Source organism: Aspergillus mulundensis (genome assembly GCF_003369625.1).
Source record: "Aspergillus mulundensis strain DSM 5745 chromosome Unknown scaffold_10, whole genome shotgun sequence".
NCBI lineage: Eukaryota > Fungi > Ascomycota > Eurotiomycetes > Eurotiales > Aspergillaceae > Aspergillus > Aspergillus mulundensis.
This window is the reverse complement of record NW_020797898.1, coordinates 1,006,302-1,026,108: the sequence shown is the minus strand read 5'-3', so window position 1 is coordinate 1,026,108 and position 19,807 is coordinate 1,006,302. Positions and strand designations below refer to the sequence as shown.

Sequence of the window (19,807 nt, the reverse complement as noted above, 5' to 3'; positions counted from 1 at the left end):
TTATTTAAAGGTGCTACGTAAATTTATATAAAAAATTTTTAAATAAATTTTTTTATATATACCTGCCTTTTTCCCGGGTATTTTTTTTTAAATTTATTAATTTTTTTTAATTTTATTTTTTTTATTTTTTTTTTAATACTTTAATATAAGCAAACCTAAAACGCCTTTTAATACCCATGCCTTTATTAATAACTTAATTATAATTAACTTTATTTTTAGTAATAATAGTAAGCACTTAAAGTTAAGTTATAAATTAAAAGGCGTGAAACCTAAGCTTTTCCTAAATTTAATTTTTTTAAAAATTTTTATAATAGTTACCTATTATAACTAGTTTAAATTATTTTTTAAAAATAATACTATAGCTATTTACTAAAAGTAGCTTTTTATAATTAATAATATTAATAGTAATTATTTTTTTTTAATCATCCGGGCTAATACCTTAATATTATAAGTTTTTTATATTTTATAATTATATAATATATATTTTAAATAATACTATTATTTAGCTTTTTTTTAGGATAAGCAGTTCCCTTATTAATAACTTATATAATAATTTTATCCTGCTAATAGTATTCCCTTTTATTTTTTTTATTAATACTTATGTTAAGGAGACAGCTAACTAAAAAAAAACTATATTTTATTTATAAAAATTATAATTTATAATTATAGCTTTTTAATTATTAACTATATTACCTTTTAAGTTATATATAATATAACTAGGTTTAATTATTTATATAATTTATTTTTTATAACCCCTAATACCATGGCCTAGGTTTTAGGCATGTTATATAATTTTTATTAAGTAAATTATATTTTTTACTTTTTTATTAAAATAATAGCTTAATTATTTATTTTTTATAATATTATTTTTATTATTACTAGCTTTTTAATCCTAAATTATTTAATTAAGTACTACTGCAGGCTGGGGAAGGCTACCCTAGTAATTTTTATTAATTTTTTTAGCTATAAGCCCGGGTATAAAAAAATACCTATAAGTAAAAATAATATTAAAAGTATTATAAATATAAAAAATATTAATTATAATACTTTTAAGCTAATACTAATATTAGTTTTTATAAATAAAGGTAGTACTACCTAGTCCCCTATTATTTTTAACCCTTTTATATTTAAGGGCTAAATAAAAAAAAAAAAGTTTTTTTTAAGTACTGCGCTCTTAAAACCTTTTTAAAAATCCTTTTTTAAAACCTTGCTTTTTTAAGCCTTTAGCTTCGCGGTGTTAAAATTAAAAAGCTTAAAAAAAAATTTAATAAATTATTTTTAAATAAATTTATATCTTTAAGTTTTTTTAATTTTTTTAAGTTTAATACTAATAAATAGCTTATAAAAGCTTTTATAAAATTAACTAGCAAGGATATAGGTAGGGCTTAAGGTAGTAAAAAAAATAAAAAAACTTAAAAGTAATAATTAATAAGGTAGTATTTACCTTTAACTATAATAATACTATATAATTAACTATAAGTATTATTAATAGCTTAGCTATAGGTATTACTAATAACTTAGCTATAGGTATTATTAATAACTTTTTTATGCTAGTTATTATTAGTTTAATTAAAATATAGTTTACTTAATTAGTATTTTTAGTATTTAGTAGGTTATTTTACTACTAATAGTAAAATTAATATAATAGTAAAATTAATTTAATATAGGTGTTTTAATATTAATAGTTAATTTATATAAACTTTTTTAATAATATTTAATATAGTGTGCGTGCGGCTTTAAAAATTTATTATTTTTATTTTATATTTTAATTTTTAATATACTTATAATAGTTTCCTTTAAGCCCCTAGTATATTAAGTAACTTAATAAAAACCTAATTATAAAAATTAAATAGCTTAAAAATTAGGCCTTAAAATAAGCATAGCATGTAGTAAATTTTAGTTACATTTAACTTAAGCAAGCCCCTTTCCAACAGCGCTAGCGCGCTGTCGCAAGAGGCTTGTCATACATAACTAATCATAACTCAATATCATCCATCTCTAGCAATGGACATGCTCACCAAAGCACGCATCCAACAACACCCATCAAACCAACAGCCCAACCCAACACCCCCCCAATCCCACCCACAGCAACAGCTGAACCCGCATTCTCGCTCCCATAATCCAAATTCGCCGAATAATTCCCAAACCCAACAGACCGAATCCACCTCGGCTCGCCCTCACCCCCAGGCGAATCCAGCACATCCGAGCGCGCCTCATCAATGCTGCCCAAGAACTCCACCGAGATCCGCCCAGCGAGCTGCGGCGTCTCCTCCTCATCGTCATCCTCTCTCCGCAACGTATTCATAACAGCACCCGAGACAAGCGCGAAATTCGCAGAGCGCGCGTCAAACGTCACCTGGAGCGCTGGGAACGTCAGTTCTGACGAAAAGCTCACGCCCCACCAGTCTTCGAGCCTGCTGCAGGAGCTCATGTTTGTTTGCAGCGTTGGGAGCGGGTTGCTTTCGTCTGAGGAGGAGCCGCTTAGGCGGTAGGGCGTGTCGGACCCTGAGTTGTCGGAGATGGATAGGTTGAAGTTTGGGTCTGTGGATTCGTAGCCGAAGGTTCGGCGGCTGTTCACAAACTACACTTAGCACTGTCTATACATACATGTAAAGTAAGGAGGGGGTGAAGGTTATGCGCGCACCTAACATCCACACTCTCAAAAACCCACGGCATATCGCGGATCTGCATGTTGCTGCTATCCATGAAGTCGTTGAAGTAGCGCGTGAAATTACTGTATGAGGTTGAGAGGATCACGTTGACGGGGTTCGTGTTCTCGGGGCGTTCGTCGTCGGGCTCGGTCTCTGTTATGCCGAGGAGCGCCGGGTACGAGAGGGTGTATGTGTAGTTTTGGAGTTGGGGGCAGAGGTCTGAGTCTTCGTCGTCGTCTGAGCTTGAGCTTGAGCTTGAGCGGGAGCGGGAGCGGACGCTGAGCGAGCTGATTGTGAATGTTGCGGTGCCGTTGTAGTACCTGTCAAGGAAGGTTAGCACTGCCAGCTGGTTCAGGTGCGGTAGATAGCAGGGAATGGGACGTACGAGCCAACCCAGGGATAGTAATAGTAATCCAGGCCCGTGACGTTTTCCGGCCGATAGTTTGTGTCTGGGTCGTAGTTGACGTCGTCGCTGCTGAAGACTGGGGCCGCAAGGAGGAGGGCGAGATACGAGAACGCTATGGGTCTGTGCATCTTGGCTATGAATTTACTCCGGAGAGCTGAGCGTCGAGAATGGTTTAATGAACGGGCGGAAAACGTGGGGATGCGATTGCTTTATATGTACGACGCATACCCAAGGTGTGGGGGAATACGAGGCTCAGCGTTTTAGTTCGCGATAGTAGACGAATTGCTTCATGTGTGTTGGTCTTGGCTGCCTTGGCACGGTGTAGATCTTGACTTTCTGGAGACTTTCTTAGCTTAGATAGCACGTGGCTATTATGGATATGGTCCTTCATCGGCAGCCTCGCACAAATCAGCACTATCAAAAGGAAGAGTATAAGCCCTACAGTCCACCCCTTGCATCCCTTCTCTTCCTCAATCCAATGAACATATCGTCAAATTCCGCGAACCAAGGGGACCGGATCTTCCATCCCTGCTCGGGGTTGGCAAGTTCAACATCAAATCGCGTCAACAGCGAGCTGATTAATTCGTAAACCTCGAACGTGGCCAGGTTTCAATCAATGGGAGCCGTATCCGAACTGGGTTCTAGTCAGTCTCCAATTCAAGGACTATTTTGTGTCTGAAGACAACTGCTACTCACGCTTGCAACGTTTCATTCCATAAGGTTGACCTCATCCTCACTACTCCCTTTAACGCCTAACCACCTCTCCTGTCTCCATGTGTCTGTATCAGTCCCAGATATTGTCTGGCACCGGTTTCGGTCTAGAGCGCTCATAGAAATCGTGGCGTTAGGTGGGAGGAAGTGCCCATCAAAGGAAATGCCTTCGGCGGGTGCTTGTCGGGGAAGCTGGTAAACGATGCTCGAATGCATGCGGAATCCCTCTTTTATACAGGCTGTGATGAATGGGAGACCCTTGACTGCAGAGTATGTGAAAGTTGATTCCTTGGAGCTGGAAACCCCATCGCCTAATTCGGCTCGGAGCCGCTGATACCTTGCTCTGTTATGAAGGATGGGGCCGAGGACGGCTTTCAAGGCGACAGATGTTGTATCAGCTCCGGCAGCAACGCGGTTGCCGATTTCTGCCATGATGGCGGGCAGTTGAATCCATTACGGAGGTTCAAAGGCAATGCGGCGAAAGCGAGCATTCCTCAGGCGGCCGTGCAGAACAGTAGCGGGACATATAGCGGCTGTGGGATAAAGGCGGAGTCATAATATGGCCTCCAAGGATGTTGGACCACCGCAGACTAATGCTAAAATAATGTCCATGTTATGATCTTGCCGTCTGAATGGCCTGCTGCGCGATATGTCGTAGACGCGATATGAAACTCGTGATCGCTTGTATATGCGCCGCCTGGTCAAGTTCCGAGATTTGCCGCAGAAACACGCGCTCTGTAGTGTGCTCAGCCATGACAAGAAGGCGCGTGTCGTCAGATACCGTCAACGCAGTTGGATTTTCCAATAAATTGCAGAACAGCGTTATAACTGCAGACATGGTATAAAACAGCAGAGCCCTGAACGAATGTCATTAGAAAAGACCAGAAAACGGGTATATGGGAAAGAAGTGTTCACTCACCAGAATCCTCCCGTGCTTATCGAGCTCTCGGCATCTCGCAGGAAAATTAAAAGGGAGCGACTTGCCCCAACCGAGATAGTGAGGCTCGACCTTAACCCATCCATCATCCCTGGCGAGGAGCAACTGGAGCGCCACGACTCACACCGACTGCCGGCGAGGTGGACGATATTGATGCAGAAGTAGTAGTTCAGGTGCATGATGACAAGATACATGGTCATCGCGCTGGGATGTTTATTGGCGTCCTTTCCATAAGTCAGGGTTGGCCGTAGCTCGGGCGGCATTGAAAGCCGCCAACGTTCAAGATCGTCATCAAGCTCTCGAATGAGACGGATGATTTCAGCATCGGACCTTTGAAGCCCCTGGTATGAATATAGCGCGCTAAAGATCCGGGATTTAATCAGACACAGCTGAACTTCAATTGGAAATAATGGGGCATCAGCATCGCTCCAGGGCAAGGAGTAGGTCATTCGTGGGACAAGGTCAGGTATATAGTCGGCCGGGAGCTGCAGGTTGCAGTCTTCGTCTTTAAGGCAGTGACTTTGCCCTGTGCGTAGTGAAACTTCTTTGTCCACAACATAACAGATCCAGAAGAGGTTACGCAGATGCCTCTTGAGCCGTATGTCACTTGAGGTGCTGGACACGGTCTGGGGCATTTGAAAAGGGTCGCCCATAGTATGAGCTCCCACGGCAGTTATATAACGCGAGGCAATGGCAATATAATGAGTTGCATGCTGCAACTCGCCAGTCATTATGCCCAGGATGGCCTATATAGGAAGGAAAATGCTCTTTAGTAAGTCACCAGTATGTGACATAGCGAGGGACAAGAACAACTGACATACCAGTATGACCGTGGCCTGCAACGCATCCAGATTCGAACCCTCGGATATGACGGAAGGCAAGAGCCTCTGGGCTTCGAAGATAAAGCTATCTCTTGGGATAATTGGTGGTATAGGAGCAGTGCAGCGAGCTCTGGGATAATCCACGCCACAGGTAAGAGCAAGAAGTGCAAATATACATGCCCTTGAGCTGTCCTGTGCGCCACTGTCCCCAGTTGAATAGGCAGAGTTGACCGTTTGCCCGAAAAGTGAAGACTCAATCACTGGGAATAGCGAGTGTACTGAAGACGCCCAATACGCATCCAAGTAGCGATTCAGCACGGTCTTCGATGGGAGCTCGAGCGGTCTAGTCGAGGTTCGACCCTCCCCATGCAATAGGCTTGGGGATATCTTTGCCTTCTCCCACGGAACATGTTGAACATTGGGGAATGGGACAATTGTTCCCGTTCTCGATTTGATCCATTGAATACCCTCGGGCAGCAACGTGGGTATTGCTCCCCGTCCAGGCAGTATGTCGCCAATCTTCCATCCTGCGAAGTGGATAATCCGAGGAGATGGCAGCAGCTGTATTGGTCCAGGCAGAAGCCCTGGTTCGGCGGATTGACGCGCCGACTGCGTCTCCTCCGCAATGAGTGGGCCGTCTGCGAGTATACGGTGAGCATGTTATGTACCGCTGGCTGTGGGGAAAAGAGCTTACCCGTCAGACCTGACTCCGCGCGAAGCTGGTCGATGTGGCGTATACGATCGATAAGATTTCGCTTAGGGCCAGCAGTGCTAGAGTAGAATAAGCAATGTGAGGTCAATGCTTCCGGGATCCACGCGTACCTCTTCTTACGAAGACTCACGTCAGAGCGATGGCGACTATATGTGCAGTCCGTCTTACGATGATAGCACCAATTACACCGCGGCCGGGCGCTGTCACATTTGATCTAGCCCGCGGTCAGCAGGGGCCATCAATCGGTTTGTGACTCGGCTGTACCTTGCGCTGGAAACACGCGTCACACGCAGTGGACCTTCGCGAGGCCGGTTCGCGGCCAGATGCGACGGCTTGCATTGTGCTTCGGCAATAAGCTGACAAGGGCTTCACGTCATTCGACGCAGAGGAAAGTATGAGTCAATCCCGAAGCCATGATCGTATTCAAGACGGTTCCAAGGCTAAGCGCTGCGCCCGTTGGAGGAAGCGAAGCTTGAATCTCCTTCTCCAGAAACTCGAATCGCGGACAGCCCGCTTACTTACCTAATCGCCTCCGGCTTCCCTCCCGGGACCTCGGCTGTCGCTGCTGGCTCTCACTCCGCAGCACCGTGGACAATGTGAAGTCATATTCGACATCGAAGAATTTCTTCCGAAGTCGAGCTCCTGCGTCGGCTTGCAAGACCTGAACAGTATCAATTCATCAGATACTATTTAGGCTTGTAGGTGGGGTACATTCGGTCGGCCTAGTTACATCTGAGTGAAATGCGGGGAAAGACCTGAAATATATTTTTATCGCGTTCCCCGCAAAATGTCTTGACCTGTACGGAGTAGTACAAGTCAGTAGTGACATATCTTCAAATAGTTTTCTCGTCTAAACGAAATGACCACTGTCTAAAAGAACAAGCTATAAGCTGGAAACAGCTGGGTAATCCCTGGAAGGTAGTTCTAAATATTGTCGGAATTGCCCAAGCTCATCACAGTCCCCGCCTCGGAATCGAGCGGCCATTACTCCGTACGGACTCACCCATTGAGGAGAGCGAGTATCGAGGAAACATTCCGCCTGAGCTGCACTTTATATTCATAGTGGCATGGCCTTTCCCAGGTTTAGTCCTAGTCAATCACGGCCCAAGGGCCTGAGTCATATCTATAACGAACTCACAACTCACCTGACAGATGGTGCCGTCTTTCTATTGGGCTTCTATGCGGCATGCCACTTTTGTCTATCGGGGAGATTTGGGTTAGACGGTCTTCACGATGGATACCATGACGAACAATTTGCAGACGCTGAAGATAGGTAGGCTCTCTAAAGACTTTTCCGCGAGGAGTTTGCTCTCCAGTGGAGCTTTCAGACAGGATAAAGAGGACGTCGCAATTGCGCAAAGCGGCGGTGTGACTGTTAGCCGAGTCGTAAACTCCATACCGTACACAGAGTTACGATGTGTCTCCCGATGGTACAGAGACATGTGAACTATCCTGTGTTAGGGTTATTGTCACGAGCTGTTCCCCGAGATTGGCCGCGGCCAACACGGCATACCTTACGCCGATGAAAGAAATATGAGTCCAAAACCCTTGCCATACTCAGAAACAGTACAGAGAGATTTGGCATGCTGCCCCGCGTAGACGTTCATTAGCAATAGATCCCAATCGTTCTGAAGTTGAGGTTCATGCTGAGGGCGGCCGATCCCGTCATGCAGCAGTTCCCATGGCCTTATTCTGAGGATGCGAGTCTACGGCTCATTCCGTCGATCATCGGAGAGATCCTACTGAATGGTGTATCTTGATGAGCCAGTCATTTGCGCCAGAAGACCGGTTGCGAGCTGCGGGTGGAATTCGGCATCAGGAAATGGTGCCTTCCGGTAACTGCAAATACTTTGCCAGACGTATCTCTCCGAGAGCGGTTGATACTTGATAGGAATCTGGTGGCTTCGTGTCACGGTGGCTTCGTGTTACTCCGGAGTATATCTTGGCTGACAGATGCGCCAGGTACGGTTGCAGGGTTCGTACGAGCAAACCATTGGTTGACCCCCACAGTGTCTGGGGTATTTGAAGGGTTGGCGATCTTGGGATTGCAAGCTCCTGAACTGCTCAAGAGATCTGATTGCTCCAGATCTGAAGATGAGTCCACGCTAGCACTTGATCTGGCCGGCCAGGATGCAACAGAGGCTGATAAGGCTACAACGTGCAGCGTCGGTCTCCGCCGCCAGCCACGTGCTGATATCGGAGTTTTGAGAGTCCTTCATCTTCTATCTCGAGTTTGTTATATTGTGGTTGTTTGCATAGCGATAAGCAAGCTGGTGGCCTATGGTCGGCGCCCTTGACAAGAATGATTAGCAGCGGCCGGGCGACGTTTTCGGCGAAAAAGCCGACGGTGACACATCGGCCGGCAGATATTATTGAAGAAAGCTTACCTCTTCGTTGCAGTTCCGTACAGCACGCAATCGAAGCTCCTATCATCCCATGACGACTTGGAAAAAGCGCTAAAGCTGTCAGCAATTTGCGTCCCGTAAAACAATTTGTCGCTGATAAGGAGCGGCTGATAGTCCGTTTTCGGGGAGATCCGCCTGGGCTTCGCGTAGATTTAGAACTGACATCTGACTCGCGGGCCCAGCGAGCGTTCCATGGAGTGCTTCGACCATGGCGTCCCCGAGAGCCTATCGCACGCGGTCCCACCGATCTAGGGTCTGGGCATGATAACGATTTTTTTGCCCCCAATAATCACTGGGAGAAATAAAATCCCAGCGCGCCGGTCGTGTGAGCTTCTGGAATGTCTCTCGTGCAGGTTGACTCCTCATCTTGACGCAGTCCCGCGATCCCAACAACCCCGCGTTGTTTCTTGTGATTTCTACTTCCCCTCCTAGATAATATGGGGTACGCTGAGTGGATTGGCCGTACCAACACGGCTGTGGCTCGTAGCCCGGTCGGTCGATGGTTTCGCCTGGAGGGTTCGGGTCATGTACGTCTTTGAGCGTTCCTTGAGGGCTGTCCTGCTTGGGACTGCTTGCCCATCTCGAGCTCGAGGATGACTCCTACTCACTAATTTCGCGCTATCAGCCCCGCGAGCGGAAAGGCTCTTACTTCTTTACCGAAGTGCGTGCTGGCCTTGCCACCTTCTTCGCCATGGCATACATCATCTCCGTCAACGCAAATATTACGAGGTATGTGCCAGCATTGAGGACGAGGGAGTGCGCAATCGCAGGGCCGGGAAATGCTGACAGGACGTCCAATTAGTGACACTGGAGGAACATGCGTCTGTCCGGCCGAAGACCTTGCAACGGCCTGCGAAAACAACACCGAGTATCTCCTCTGCAAGCAGGAGGTCAATCGCGACATCGTGACCGCAACGGCTGCTATCGCCGCGATTGCGAGTTTCTTCCTCGGTCTCCTTGCGAACCTGCCCGTTGCCCTTGCCCCAGGAATGGGTCTCAACGCATACTTTGCTTACACCGTCGTTGGTCATAATGGCACTGGATTGATACCGTACAGTCTTGCAGTGACTGCGGTGTTCGTTGAGGGCTGGATTTTCCTCGGGTTGACGTTACTGGGTATCCGACAGTGGCTTGCTCGTGCTATCCCCGCTTCTATAAAGCTAGCGACAGGCGCGGGTATCGGATTGTACCTGACCTTGATTGGACTTAGTTACAGTGCTGGTCTTGGAGTTGTCCAGGGAGGCACCGACAGCCCTATTCAATTGGCGGGCTGTTCATCGGATCAGTTCGGCGACGATGGGTTGTGCCCTTCGTCTGAAAAGATGCGCAACCCGACAATGTGGATTGGTATTTTCTGCGGCGGTGTCTTTACAGTCTTCTTGATGATGTATCGTGTCAAGGGTGCGGTGATTGCCGGTATTCTTTTGGTCTCCATCATCTCGTGGCCGCGTCCGACACCAGTCACCTATTTCCCCCACACTGTGACCGGCGACAGCTCTTTTGATTTCTTCAAGAAAGTCGTCACTTTCCATCCGATTAAGCACACCTTGGTGGCTCAAGATTGGAACATTTCAGGCCATGGTGGCCAGTTTGGTCTCGCATTGATCACCTTCCTGGTATGCCCTGAGGTTCGATTGTTGAAGAGCTGCAGCTAATTTATGAAGTATGTCGACATTCTTGACGCCACAGGTACATTGTATTCCATGGCCAAGTTTGCTGGTGCGATGGATGAACGTACCCAGGATTTCGAAGGCAGTGCAATGGCTTATGTATGTTCGCTCATTTGCTTTTTTTGAGACGTTGCTGACTGGTAATGTAGATGGTTGATGCGATTTGCATCTCCATCGGCTCGCTGTTTGGTTCCCCACCTGTGACAGCATTTGTGGAGAGCGGTGCTGGTATTTCCGAGGGTGGCAAGACTGGCCTGACGTCCTGCATGACGGGTATTTGCTTCTTCATTGCCGTCTTCTTTGCCCCTATCTTTGCCTCCATTCCGCCATGGGCCACCGGCAGCACACTTGTCATTGTCGGCTCGATGATGATGCACGCGACCCTCGAAATCAACTGGCGGTATTTGGGAGACGCGGTTCCTGCGTTCTTGACAATCGCGATCATGCCCTTCACGTACAGTATTGCGGACGGTTTAATTGCTGGTATTCTGAGCTACATCCTCATCAATGGAGGAGTATGGCTTATTGCCAAACTGACAGGAGGCCGAATCTCGCCACCAAACCGAGAGGACGAACACGAGGCGTGGACCTGGAAGATCCCCGGAGGTTTCTTCCCCCCGTGGCTGGTGCGTGCTGTCCACGGAAAGAAGGATTTCTGGCGGGCGGAGGATGAAGCCAACGATCTTAACTTCGGCGTGATGCCTCACGGATCGGTTTCGTCGCAAGACCGCGTGGCTGAGAAGCTCCCAGCCTCGAAGGAACGCGCCGCGGAGAAGTAACCATTTTCAACAGATGTATAGACTTGTGTGTCGTTTATTTGGGGGAGCAGTGACTCGACCGTAATCTGTATTAGTATGCGATGATTTCTGATCAGCTGTATAAATGCCTACTTTACCAGCGCCCCTGGCGCGTCTATTGTCAAAGCAGATAGAATGTGAGACATTAATCGCAATCCTTCAATAACACCAGAATGGAACGGACTAGGTAGGTAAAAGCAGCAATAGATCGAGATACAGAGTTTATAATTCAACTCCTGGGAAGTGGACGATGAATGGGCTTCGGAGCGATGAAGGTGGAGGGAAATGGAAATGGAAATGACTTCCGAACCTCGGTCGGGAGCAATCACCGCCCCGCAGCCTCAGGCACCAGAACAGCAGATCGAACCTCCAGGTTCTTCTCCAGCTTCCTATCTGTCTTATCGCAACTCTGAAACAAAGGGAAAGCACCCCAGTCCGCCGTCGGCTTCCTATACGAACTTGTATCCCCAATAGCAGGTCGCACGTCAGCGAGGAGTTTCCTGACGATTGGTCAAATACTGCGGCGTGATCGATCGCCCATTCAGAGCTCGCCATCGCGACTCTGACTCGAGCTGGCACCAATTCCCTGGGACGGTCAGGCCGGGCCCTCGGGCCCCTCGCTTTCGCTTTCATCTCACGTTTTATTTTTTATTTCTACTTTTTCGCAGCGCCCCCAAGCATGGAGTGAAGCAGAATGCCCACGTCGAAGTCCCGTCCGTTGGTCCCCGTGGCCTCTGACGCTACTCCTCAGGACGCCCAGAGACGGAGGAAGAACGTCGGCACAGCATGTACGGCGTGCAAGGCTCGTAAACTCAAGGTATCTATGTGTTGCACCTTGCCAGATTTTGTTTCCGCGCTAATAGCTTCTGTCGCTAACAGTGTACCGGAGCACCTCCCTGCACCAACTGCTTGAAGAGCCGCGTCGAATGTACCCTTGATGAAAGCGCCGATAAACGCCGCCGCGGAGTCCTGAAGCGCAAGATCGATGAGTTGGGGGACAAGGAAGATCTACTTGTTCGCCTACTCGAGTTTTTCCGCGAGAGGAGCCAACGCAGCACGATTCCTCTCCTGAACCTCATCCGGAACCATGCCTCCCCAGCCGAGATTCGCTTCTACATCGATCATGAGCTGCCACGGTCGAATATTACACAGATACCCGAGCTACTGGAGATGTACGGAGATAACGGACACCGGAATTTGGCTGAAATGCTGTCCAACCGCCGAATACTTGATGTTCGAAAGCCTTCTGACGTTCCACGATTCTCCGTGCCCGCGCGGCCCTGGACATCTATCGTAGATGACGACGACCTCGTTTCCCGATTAATATCTTTATGGTTTACATGGGCCCATCCGATCGTCAATTTTATTGATCGCGATCTGTTCATCCGGGACATGCAATCTGGTTCGCTTTCAGCGTCTTACTGCTCGCCTTTCTTAGTGAACATAATACTCTCAGACGCATGCGTACGTGGGCCTAACCCTTACCTGCCTGATAACCGCACCCACTGACTTACTAGGCGTACTCGAGCTACTCTGCGTATGGGCTTCCGGATAACTTGTTTTCGCTGCGAACAAACTTTTACGCAGAAGCAAAACGGTTATTCGAGAAGGAGGAGGGTCGCATCAGCTTGCCTACATTACAGGGATTAGAAGTGCTGTGGATGTGGTAGGAAAGGCTTCCATTGCGATACAGAAACGCTGGCTAATAGTAGCAGTGCGTCAATAACTGGCCGTGACCGACAAGCTTGGATCATCGGTGGACAACTATTGTATTCCCTTCGAGAGCTATTAGCACCATCCAACATCCTGTCTCCGTCCGATCCCGATTCCGCTTGTATGGCCAAAACTCTTAACCACACTAACTGGGGAATATTCAATCTCGCAATGTACGTCTTTCGTCGGTTTTCACGACCGCTCTATTGCCATTGTGTTTTTCACGGCCTATTATCTGACTTCTTGCACAGCGTTCATGGTTTATTAGTCAAAAAAGCACCTGAGGTCGCGCCACCCTGTCATCCGCCCGCGTCGGTAAGACACCAATGCGAAAATCAAATATCGTATTCGCATCCAATCCAGTCAAAGAACGTTGACGCACATACGTTATGCCTGTTCAATGCCCTATGTGATTTGAATCGGGTTGCGTATAAACTCGGACCGGCTCTTTTCTCGCCCATGCCTCCCAGGTTTAACTTAGAGTTCGATAATGAGAAACTCAACACACTTCAGTTCTTGAGCAAATGGCCTGACCAACTACCGGGTTGTCTGCAAGAGAGCAATGTCAATATTCCGCATGTTCTCTCCCTCCAGTGAGTTCTTTGAAATTGAATGCAGAACTGACAGCTGACAACGCTAGTATGCACTATCACACCATCATGACGGCGGTCTATGGGTTGTTTCGAGGTCAGCCCGTTTACATGCCGAATCCATCGACCTTGAGCCCCAGCATCCGCGAAGCCATAAGGTCTCCCGCTCATGCCTTGAGCGGGTGTCTCTCGTCTGCGCGCAAAATAGCCCAACTAACTCTTGTACATCGCTCTAATTGGGGTTCCGACCGCATGACAGGCATCAATGTGCCTTACATCATGGCGGCCCTCTTCAGCCTAGTCGAGGGCCTAGACTACCCCGTTAACCGCGATGCGTTTATCTCGCTCGTGGTAGCAGCTGGCGCGTTCTCGCGGCGATGGCCCTGCACCAAAGGATATTTGCGCAACTTACAGAGCACTGCGCAACAGCGAAAGATTACCCTTCCTGCCGAAACAGGACCATTCTTCTTGGATCTGGAGCAATTTTGAGATAAAAGTACTCGGCAATCTTCGAGTCTTTGGAGGACACGTTCTTATGATGATACCCATGCATTTGTTTGATTTCAGTCGCATCAAGGAGTTTGGTTTGATTTGGCGACCAGGCTGGGCACATGAATATAGCCTTGGAATATATGGTTTATTGTATAGCTTCGTTACTCGTTCCAATTATACAGTCATGAATAGTTCCACGTCTCTTTCGCCGACATTCATTTATATCAGCACCGTACTCACACCGTCTCCGTCCGCTGCACCTCCCCTAATCTAAACGCAGTAGTTATTCTTCTGATTAGAGGAACACCGGGTTGAGCACGGAGCTCTATGCCGTCTTTCGACGGGGTGGGACCAGCAGGTTGATTCGACTTTCCGCCGGATACCTTCTTCGACCGACTGGTGCCGAGTTTGTCCCACCAATGCCAAATAGCCCAGACGAGCATCGTTGCGAACGTCAAGGGCAGTGTCACTGCCCAGTACATCCAGAACTCGTCAGCCATGAGCCAGGTGTTCCCAGGGTCAGCTTGGAAACTGAAGAAGTTGGTCCCGTATAGGCCCTGTTGTCGCAGTCAGAAGTCTTGCTGAGCAGATACTTGCACGTGATGCAGAGGTCTGGGTCGAGGTTGACACTTACAGACACAAACGTCCCGGGCAAGTACACCATACTCACGACCGCGACCGTTTTCATCATGTTGCTGTCTGTTCGTTGATCGCGACCCAAACTTTGGTTTACGAGATTGAACGCCTAGCGGATGGTCAGTGTATTGCCTTTCTCGATTCTGAAAAGGGATTATGGGTGAGGCGTGTTACTTACCAGGTTGATCTCGTTCTGGTGCCGGTCGTTCAACGATTTCGACCGGGTCTTCAGTGAGTGTGCCCGCTTTTCCTCGTGGAGGATGCGCTGACGGGTCTTCAGCCATGTCTGTATATCCTTACGGACGTTCTCCTGATCTTCCTCGCGCCAACGTTCTTGCTCTTGTGCCATCATCCGCAATGTATGTTGCGCCACGTCGATCGTTTCCTGGTAGTGGAACAGGTGCCGGTGGATGTCGTGAAGGAGAGGGAAATTGTTCGGGTTATGCGCGGAATTCGATCGTGCCTACAGCATTAACCGGGCAGATTAGCTACGGTATACAGGAAGACGGGGGAATAGTTGGACACACTTTCTCCTGCCCGCGGACCAAGTCTCTCAACAACCAGAATGCCCCGTCATATTGCTCGAGGATGATGCGCGCAAAAGCGGCATGGCACGAAAAGGGGTTAGAAGCTCGTTCACGCGCGGGCGGAATTTTATGGCGAAAGAGTTCTGGTTGCAAAGGGGACTCGAGAACGTGAACAATGTGCCGGCCAGTGTCTGCGTTCCAGTTTACGTGGATTGCGGGCTGTTTCCATGTGTAGTCCTCTGCCGATTTGACTTCTTTGACTTTGAAGCATGACCAGGAGACTAATGCGATATCCAAATTAGGTCGGTGCAATGGCGTGGGAAGGTGGGCTGGAATGCGAACCTGCTGGGAAGACTCGTGAATTCGAGTAGCCGTATTCGCAGTGGAAGGACCCGTTGATGTCGTCCTCTAGCACCGGCCAGAATTCCTCCTGGAACTCATTTTTACTAATGACGGTTTGTTTCGTGGGAGGCTTGGAGATAAATCTAGTTGGTCGGTTTAGCGACAAGGCTGGGGCCGGTGTCTGAGACTGAATGGAACGCGTACACGACGAAGTTGACATCCTGCTTGCGCTATGCGATACCAATAACCGACCGTCAGCCCCCCGGATCGCATTCTCCATGGAAGATATACCTCTAGAACATTCACATCATCGCCACATGGCTCCCAATGGTCCGGTCCTTTGAAATATTGGTTAGTTGTCAACTGGACCAAGAGATGTCGCCGTACCGGTCTCTTCGAGTATCTGGATCGTCGGCGGCTCGGAAGTCATCTGGGCTGGATTCGTCGCAGCGACTATGGATTCACTGGATAGCGACAATAGAACCTCGCGACAAAGTCAGAGAACAAAGCGGTTGTTATAGCCCGACCGCTTCCTTGCGCTCAGGAGATCGAGGCGAGGCTGGAACTGGTGTCTTTTCCCTTTTTGTTACCCCAACTCGCCTGGAGCGACCCGGAGCCGCAGCTGGGCGATTCGCCGCTAACATGGTGTGGGATCGCACGCGTCGATTGGCGGGTAGAGCTTGGCCTAAGATTGTCGCGCAGCCTCACGGCAAGGATAGATTGTTTCGATGGAAATCGGATTGTTAATCCATTGACAGGCTGACAGCGAAGGATTGATTCGGCACGATGCACCTGTTCGAGGTCATGTCGTACAGGGATGCGTGGCAGGTTTTGAGCAGTCGACCACGCGCCGGCCCTGCCGCAGAACAGAGCGGGTGCCGCTCGCTCGACGTGCGAGGCTGCGAGGCTGCACTACGCTTGCTCGATGATTTGTCCAGATTCGACTGTACGATGGGGTCATAGGAATGAAGGCCGGGAAGCTGTCTGACTTCAAAAATTGACGTCCTGGTTATTGAACGATGTGGCTTTTTCAACGACTTGCCCGTGCCGCTGCGCACCCGAGGCTGTGCTGAACGAGGCGCAGAGAACTACTCTCAGTCTCTCACCGGCCAGCGGCCACCAAGCGTCACGTCTGGGCCAGCCAGCATATGTATCTACGCTCCTATCAGGCCTTGGCTGTGACGAGCTCGCATATGGTTCTCCGTATTGGCTGGGATGACTGCACCTCAAACACTACCTCGGCAGATCGCCAGAGGCCAGACAAAGCGATGCGCGACCGGGCGGGGAAACTCCTTATTTTAAGCCCCGTCCAGGTGCCAGCAAGTCGTGGAGTCGGATTTCTTATTTACGGGTACATCGAATGCTTGTACGGAGTTCTCTATAGTCAATCATAATGGCGCCGGAAAACACCAAACTTGTTCCCTCCTATAGTCAGATAGCCTGCATTGGCGCTGGAATTAGTGGGATCGCATTAGGCGCCACGCTGAAACGATGGTATCGGATGGACGACATCCGGATATTCGAACGACACAGCGATTGCGGTGGCACTTGGCATATTAGCTCCTATCCTGGTATGTCTAGCTTGGACTATAATATACTTAGGCTAAGACAATCTCTACAGGCTGCGCGTGCGATGTCCCTAGCGCGCTTTATAGCTACTCGTTTGCACAGAACCCAGCATGGACGAAGCGGATGCCTTCGTACAATGAAATCAAGGCCTACCAACAGGCGGTGGCAGACACGTATGGACTGCGTGGAAAAATGACTTTCCGCACTGAAGTCAAAGAGTGCTATTGGCGGGACGATGCTTCTCGTTGGCTCATGAAGTTGCGCAACGTCGACACCGACGAGATCTCTTACCATGAATGCCAGATTCTCTTTGGCGCGACGGGCGTCCTAGTCGAGCCTCGCGATTGCGACATCCCCGGGGCATCGACATTCAAAGGCGCGCTCTTCCACACGGCAAGGTGGAACCACGACGTTAGCCTGGACGGGAAGAAGGTCGTTGTCATTGGGAATGGATGTACGTTGCTCTGCCTGCACACTGTGCCTTGTGACTTTGAGAGCTAATGTACACTTCCAGGTACTGCAGCGCAGGTCGTACCCGCTATTATGAAGCAAAGCGGCTCAGTAACGCAAATTATTCGCAGTAAGCATTGGATTGCTGAAACAACTAACTTGCCATACACCCCTGCTGTGGTATGGGCTTTCAAAAACATTCCTTTCCTCCAGACGCTTCATCGTTTCGCTATATACCAGGCCGCCGAGGCAGACTGGCAGCTGTTCCCCATGACCAAATCCGCTGCCAGATATCGGCAAAAGCGACGCGAACAGATTGAGACCTATATGCGCAAAACAGCACCGGCTAAATACCATGACCTCCTCATTCCCGATTTTGAAGTCGGCTGCAAGGTAACGCCCTTGGTCATGGTCAAGCTTCTTTTCACTAATCATACTATTAGCGCCGTATCTTTGATTGCGGGTACCTGGACTCTTTACACAACGAGAAGTTCCTCCTTACGGACGCGAAGATCCTCGAGATTGTTCCCGAAGGCTTACAAACCTCAAACGGACTAGTTGAGGCGGATGTCATTGTTCTCGCAACTGGCTTCAACACGAACACTTTCCTGCCAGGCATGCAAGTATACGGTCGGAACGGCAAGACCGTCGATGAACACTGGGGCCGCCAGGATGGCCCTGGAGCATACAATACTTCAGCGATGAATGGATTCCCCAACTTCTTTCTCCTGCTCGGCCCGAACTCATTAACGGGGCATTCGTCGGCCTTAATGGCTGCTGAGAAGTATGTCTTGATCTAACGCTGGCTTTTACTTTTACTAATAGGGATCTAGCTCGGTCAACTACGCACTCCGTGTTCTGAAGCCCGTTCTCGATGGCACCGCGTCAGCAGTCGAGGTCAAGGCCGATGCTGAGGATGCATATATCAAAAAGCTTCAAGCCGCCGCCCGGAATACCGTCTGGGTAGCTGGATGCCACTCGGTATGTTTCCTTGCCGTTTATCTACCCTTACCCGTCCCTAACTGACAGCGTCCATAGTGGTATGTTAATGAGAAGAGATGGAACGCTATGGCCTACCCCTGGACACAGGCGCACTTTTGGTATAGAAGTCTGTTTCCGGTTTGGGAGGACTGGAATATTAAAGTTGGTCTCTCCTTTTAATTACTTCATCTGGATGGTTAACCTGAGACGGCCTCGCTAATAAAACTGATCAACAGTGGGTTCAGAAACCAGCCAGATGGAACTGGACGTGGTTGCTTATGGCACCCATCCTCCTCGTCGGCTTTGGTGTCTACTACCGTGCGGCTGCTCTGAGCAGTCTATCGTGCTTCACGGGAGTTGCGAGCGGCTTGAGACAGAGAATTGGGGTGTAGAGAACTCAGTGTGTCTTGCTCTAGGTAGGCTACTGTTCAATCGTAAGCGATTGCAGTGTACAATTGTTAATTAGCTAATGCAGTCTAGGGAAATCTCAAATAATCACGCAATCTATACATCATTTGCTTTGTTTGAGCTCTCACGCATATCAAGCTATAGACGCCACTGGCAGATCAGCCACAATAGGTGAACTGACATAGCACACACTTAGACTCTCGGCCCGGTCTACCTTCATTGAGTCATGAATGGACATACCCATCGCCGCGATGATTGATCCCTAAGTTCGCTAACCGAATGTTTCTCCAAAGGCATTTTAGACCGACCCGGAGTTGAGCACCAGCCACAGCAAACTCGGCTTCTACAGAGTTTACTACACCGGCTCTATCCGGAGCTTCGATGCCAAGATAAAGCTGAAGATGCGTATACGTGCAGATTATGAAGTGCTATGGGATGCCGTCTCTTAGAATAACCTCCGGTGCACCGAGTAGGTCTTCATAGCTTAACCCCGCTAACCATGCCTCTATGAGGTGATATCTAGCAGAACATTGGCAAACCCAAGTCATTTCTAATATACTCCATTGCAGATAGAAATTCAAGGATGTACACTCGCGCCGGTGGAGCTCGATGAAATTCGAAAGTGCTCGACAGATTGGAGGGAGTGGTATGCCCGGCGGAAGCACAAGGAGTGCTCGGGATCTGCCGTGGCGTCTCTGGCATTTGACATGAATACTTGCCGCTACCTATATTCCTAACATATTTCACTTGACCCATCCATACCCACCGTGATACAAAGGTACGACAACCGGTAAAATACCTGTATAGTGGGTCAAGGCAGTCCGACTCCGGCCCCATCGGCGCGGGCTCGGCTCCATCGCTCAATGACTGCAATCAACAGGGCAGCTCCCAGCTCGACATTTCCATCCTCCTCCTTACCATGCGCATCCTTTTCTCCCGACTTTCCATATCTTCCATCAGATTTAACCCCGTTTCCATCTCGAGAAAGT

General features: G+C 48.6%; 7 protein-coding genes across 7 annotated transcripts; 3 read left to right on the top strand and 4 right to left on the bottom strand.

Moving 5' to 3' along the window:
* Positions 1-2,014: 2,014 nt before the first annotated feature.
* On the bottom strand, positions 2,015-3,185 carry DSM5745_08725 (uncharacterized protein; the record flags this gene model as incomplete). Its single annotated transcript, XM_026750741.1, has 3 exons — positions 2,015-2,570; positions 2,645-2,971; positions 3,037-3,185. The coding sequence occupies 3 exons, from the start codon at positions 3,183-3,185 to the stop codon at positions 2,015-2,017; spliced, it is 1,032 nt and encodes a 343-aa protein (XP_026600754.1).
* A 580-nt stretch (positions 3,186-3,765) lies between these two features.
* DSM5745_08724 (uncharacterized protein) lies at positions 3,766-4,200 on the bottom strand (the record flags this gene model as incomplete). Its single annotated transcript, XM_026750740.1, has 1 exon — positions 3,766-4,200. One exon carries the CDS (start codon positions 4,198-4,200, stop codon positions 3,766-3,768), a length of 435 nt encoding a protein of 144 aa, XP_026600753.1.
* A 181-nt stretch (positions 4,201-4,381) lies between these two features.
* Positions 4,382-6,577, bottom strand: DSM5745_08723 (fungal specific transcription factor domain-containing protein; the record flags this gene model as incomplete). Its single annotated transcript, XM_026750739.1, has 6 exons — positions 4,382-4,625; positions 4,688-5,451; positions 5,527-6,164; positions 6,221-6,297; positions 6,369-6,452; positions 6,528-6,577. The coding sequence occupies 6 exons, from the start codon at positions 6,575-6,577 to the stop codon at positions 4,382-4,384; spliced, it is 1,857 nt and encodes a 618-aa protein (XP_026600752.1).
* Positions 6,578-9,334: 2,757 nt separating this feature from the next.
* Positions 9,335-11,092, top strand: DSM5745_08722 (NCS2 family permease; the record flags this gene model as incomplete). Its single annotated transcript, XM_026750738.1, has 4 exons — positions 9,335-9,372; positions 9,446-10,259; positions 10,308-10,412; positions 10,463-11,092. The coding sequence occupies 4 exons, from the start codon at positions 9,335-9,337 to the stop codon at positions 11,090-11,092; spliced, it is 1,587 nt and encodes a 528-aa protein (XP_026600751.1).
* Positions 11,093-11,804: 712 nt separating this feature from the next.
* On the top strand, positions 11,805-13,902 carry DSM5745_08721 (putative Zn(II)2Cys6 transcription factor; the record flags this gene model as incomplete). The annotated part of the gene is made up of 6 exons (XM_026750737.1): positions 11,805-11,927; positions 11,990-12,574; positions 12,628-12,776; positions 12,826-12,996; positions 13,075-13,416; positions 13,464-13,902. The coding sequence occupies 6 exons, from the start codon at positions 11,805-11,807 to the stop codon at positions 13,900-13,902; spliced, it is 1,809 nt and encodes a 602-aa protein (XP_026600750.1).
* A 239-nt stretch (positions 13,903-14,141) lies between these two features.
* DSM5745_08720 (uncharacterized protein) lies at positions 14,142-14,893 on the bottom strand (the record flags this gene model as incomplete). The annotated part of the gene is made up of 3 exons (XM_026750736.1): positions 14,142-14,462; positions 14,540-14,650; positions 14,720-14,893. The coding sequence occupies 3 exons, from the start codon at positions 14,891-14,893 to the stop codon at positions 14,142-14,144; spliced, it is 606 nt and encodes a 201-aa protein (XP_026600749.1).
* Positions 14,894-16,803: 1,910 nt separating this feature from the next.
* On the top strand, positions 16,804-18,802 carry DSM5745_08719 (flavin-containing monooxygenase; the record flags this gene model as incomplete). Its single annotated transcript, XM_026750735.1, has 7 exons — positions 16,804-16,981; positions 17,032-17,433; positions 17,494-17,822; positions 17,873-18,213; positions 18,263-18,410; positions 18,468-18,572; positions 18,647-18,802. 7 exons carry the CDS (start codon positions 16,804-16,806, stop codon positions 18,800-18,802), a joined length of 1,659 nt encoding a protein of 552 aa, XP_026600748.1.
* Between the last annotated feature and the right edge of the window lie 1,005 nt (positions 18,803-19,807).